At 42.0% G+C, this 4,052-nt stretch overlaps 1 protein-coding gene across 1 annotated transcript; it reads left to right on the plus strand.

Moving 5' to 3' along the window:
• The first annotated feature begins 313 nt into the window (after positions 1-313).
• Positions 314-787, plus strand: LOC101592650 (keratin-associated protein 11-1). The gene has a single exon (XM_004645362.1). The coding sequence runs from the start codon at positions 314-316 to the stop codon at positions 785-787; it is 474 nt and encodes a 157-aa protein (XP_004645419.1).
• Positions 788-4,052: the final 3,265 nt, after the last annotated feature.

Below are 4,052 nucleotides of genomic sequence, written 5' to 3' on the forward strand. Positions count from 1 at the left end.
GCAGGAATGACCAATCACTTTGAAGCCATCCACCAACCTTCTTAAACCAGGCTAAACAGAGTGCAGGAGACTTATGATTTAGTTACCAAACTACTAAACTTTCTTTATGAGGGGGAAGGCTTCTCGAGAGACAATTAACTTCTAGATTCACAAGGTGTTCTAAAGCAAGCTGGTGTGAGCCAAGGAAGCCAGGCAAACCAGGGAGGGAGCTCCACCCACCAGCAAGTTTGTATAAAAGCTCAGGAACCTGAAGTACCATCCAGAATCCAGAAGCTAACTTCAGAGAGATACCTGCTGTCTTCCTCCTGGCATCATGTCTTTCAACTGCTCCACAAGAAATTGCTCTTCCAGGCCAATTGGAGGACGCTACACTCTCCAGGCCCCAGTTTCTGTGGCCACAAACCAAGATGTTGACTGCATGAGTGGCATCTATTTGCCTAGTTCCTTCCAAACTGGCTCTTGGCTCCTGGATCACTGTCAGGAGACCAGCTGCCAGCCCACTGTTTGTGAGCCAACATGTTACCAGCGAACTTCTTGTGTCTCCAACCCTGTCCAGGTAACTTGCTCTCGACAAACAGCCTGCTCGACTCCTTGCAGCCGGCCACTCTCCTTTGTCTCTAGTGGTTGTCAGCCGCTGGGAGGCATTTCCAGTGTGTGCCAGCCAGTTGGAAGTGTCTCCACTGTCTGCCAACCTGTGGGAGGAGTCTCTAATGTCTGCCAACAAGCCTGTGGGGTCTCCAGGACATACCAGCAGTCGTTCCTGTCCAGCTGCCGAAGACCTTGCTAAGTGTGTGGGATCCAGTGAGACAGTCAAGACTCCGTGCCCTGCCAGCTGTGTTTCCAGGATCTTCCAGTTTGCTTCACGAATCACTGCCCCAGTAAACTGAATACTGCCCTATTAACTGCCTCACCTCTGGCTGCCAGGCATGCACAAGCTGCCTTTGGCCTAAAAATTCTTCTGGCTGACACTAAGTTCACTTTAATGGTTGATCCTTGGTGCTGAGTATGTCTGCCAATGTTTCCAGAGGCTGTACCACCCATAGACCAGTCCCAATGCTTTTGCTGTGTTTTTACCTTGCTGTTGTATCTCCTGGGTTCTGCTTTTGTTTCTGAAAAAGGGAGTTGTCTTGCTATATACTTCTCAATAAACCTGCATTAGTTGGCATTACAAACTTATGTCTCAACAGAGTTCTTTATTTGCAAGAGATTTTGTGACCTATGAATCACAGTTTACTGATCAGGGTCTTTTTTGTTGTGAACCTGACATTTGGGCTTAGTCACTGAGTTTCCTGCATGAGCAAGGGATTATCTTTTATTTGTTCCAGAAGTCTTTGGATACATGGTTTAGAGAGTGCTATGAGAGCTGATGGAATCATTTGTATTTTATATTTTCCTCAATATTTAGGGCCTCACAAAATGACTTCCACGGAAGAAAAAAAAATTACTGAGGAAACAAGATAGCTGACAAGGCTGTTCAATGTAGGGGGCAAATGAACTAGAATCAATTAGAGGTTCAGAGTCTTAATCAGGAGAATACAGCAGAAACCTTTGAAAAGAACCCCTACACGGTCAGCTGGGAAGGAGGGAAAAGGGAAGGAAGGGATGCAAAGAAAGAGAAGCTGATGACCAGGCTCCAAAACTTGCTGTGCCCAAAGGCAGCTCTACTTTTAGCCTCTTACTCCTTGGAGAAAATCAGACCCTAAACATGCTTAGAGTCAATAAACTTCCTTATTTTAGTACATCTGGGCAGGAGGGAGTAATAAGAAGCTTGTTGCTTATGCGCATCTGCACAGCCACTTCTCGCAGGCACTCCCCTAGCATCCGTGTGCTGATCAAGCATACCTTCGGATGGATAGGGAGCCAATGCGCTCAATCCCTTTTCTTTTGATTAGAAAGCAAGAATTGGTACCACTTGGTGTGCTTTTGTCCTTATCTTCTGTTACGTCCAGAAACACAACTCTGTATTTTCTCTTCAGAATCACACAAGGAGAACCAGAAGCTGATAATTTTTTATGGAAAATGGAGACAGATGAGGTGCCCATTTTGGGAGGAATAGATGCTTTTCTCTCCACAGGAGGTGTGTAGAGCCTGCTGCAGAGTCTGGTGATCAGTCTGTCTTGTCAGTGCTAAATGTTTTTCATGCTACTGATGGTTTTCCAGAAGCAAAATGGACAGAAGAGTTCTGTTGAGTTGAAATATTTTCAATTTTTCCTCTGGATGACTCCACTTTCAGGGTCTCCCTTATCAAAGAAGTATTTACTATGACTTATAATACTCTCTCAGTAGAGCAAGACATGGTTCTTACAATAAATTAGTTCCGTGACTATTTTTTTTTCCAAAAAGGAAATACTTTGGCTTTCAGAAAGGCTCTGATTTATTCTAAAACACACATCACTAGCAGAACCCTAAATGGCCCACTCAGTGCTGCAGGGTAAGTAGCTCTCATTTATTGTTTACTTCAGTCACTTCACATACAATTTGGAAAAGTCAAATTTTTTCCTAGGTCTAAAGAACACTTTTAAAAAATGGTTTTATTTTTTATTTTTCAGATTCCTGGGTTTCAAGAACAACACAAGAGCAGAAATGTTTTCTTTATGTTTTTATCTAAATGGTTAGTCATTTTTAATAAATGACATTGATATATTAATAATACATAAAGACCTGGGTGCTATGTTCTGATATTAATAAATACCTGTTTGGGCTGTTTATGTGACAGTGTGAAAATACTAATGATGTGGTGGTCTTGCCAAGACATTTCTTGCTTTTCTTTTTTGGGGAATCATTTTTTTTCCTCTGCTATTAGAGCTATTCTTTTTGTACTTGGGCCTAGAAAGTTCTCTCCATTCTCTGCCTTATTACATAATAAATTATAGAGTTTCAAAGTAATCTGGGGAGGAACAGTCTTTTAAAAGATAAGGTTGTGATGGTTTCTTTCTCTTCTTAGTCTAAGGCCTAGAAATGCAATTCATATCCAATATCCTGTAGCTGGAGGGAAGAAATGGAACTTCTGCAGGTTCTGTCCCTTGCTGCCAGACTTGCTCACTTCTGGAAACTCTGGTTAGAGCATCTGCACCCCTGAGAGAATGATAGCACCTCTGGCCTCTGTATACAGGAGTAACCTAGAGTGACATGTGTATAGCCCAGGTCTCAGCTGAGGTGTCTGCCACTTGTTGCTGGGTTGAAATTTCTACTGTCTCCTCTCCTGGTTGGTGGACATTGTGGCTGCTCTCAACGTCTCAGGGGAATCTGCTAGTGCCGAGGTGTCTATAACTCTGAATTTAGATGTCAGAAGGATTAGATAATTTTATGGGTCAGATTATAATTTTATAATCTTTTCTTCTTCCACCTACTTCACTCTCTTTCTTTAAGTTTTTCACTAAATGAAGTTACATAAGGCATTTATATGTCTAAGAGACTTCATTGGAAGTTGTGGAGGGATTGCATGGAAGACATTTATAAAAGAATGACAAAAACCTCAAATTTCACAAATTTTTCTTTTTTACTGGGTGGAGTACACACAGTGTAAAAGTTACCATTTTAACTATTGTGAAGCACACAATTTGGTGATGTGGAGTAGGTGCATGACGTCATGCCACCACCGCCACGATCCACTTCCGGAAGTTTTTCCTCATTCTGAGCTGGAGTCTTTTGGTTGCTGTCTCCAGAAAATTAACTCCCCTATCTCAAAACAAAATTTCTCCTCTCTTCCTCCTTGTCTCTGTCTTTTCTTTCCTCCCTCTTTCCTGCTGGTGATTTTCAGCAAACATGAGGATACCTCTATTGCTGATTCTGTGGTGCTGGACAAAGGCATTATGATTCCTGCTCTTATGAAGTTCAATTTTATACAGCAAATACACTAGGTCTTTGTTCAGCATCTTCTTCTGCAGATTTCACTTTGGGTCTTAAGTTTCCTAAAGTTTGGGTCTTATGAGTGTGAGCAGCACCCAATGCATTTCCATTGCACTGTAAATGCTTAGCAATGTCTTATATCTCATGAGATCTCAGTAAATCATGGACATTGTTTTCTTTGTATGGCACTTGATTGTTACAGA

The sequence above is a fragment of the Octodon degus genome, unplaced genomic scaffold (genome assembly GCF_000260255.1).
Source record: "Octodon degus isolate 3935 unplaced genomic scaffold, OctDeg1.0 scaffold00225, whole genome shotgun sequence".
Taxonomy (NCBI): Eukaryota; Metazoa; Chordata; class Mammalia; order Rodentia; family Octodontidae; genus Octodon; species Octodon degus.

Bases quoted from the DNA above. Each gene is read 5' to 3' on its own strand.
- LOC101592650 (XM_004645362.1), top strand. From the start codon at position 314: ATGTCTTTCAACTGCTCCACAAGAAATTGCTCTTCCAGGCCAATTGGA.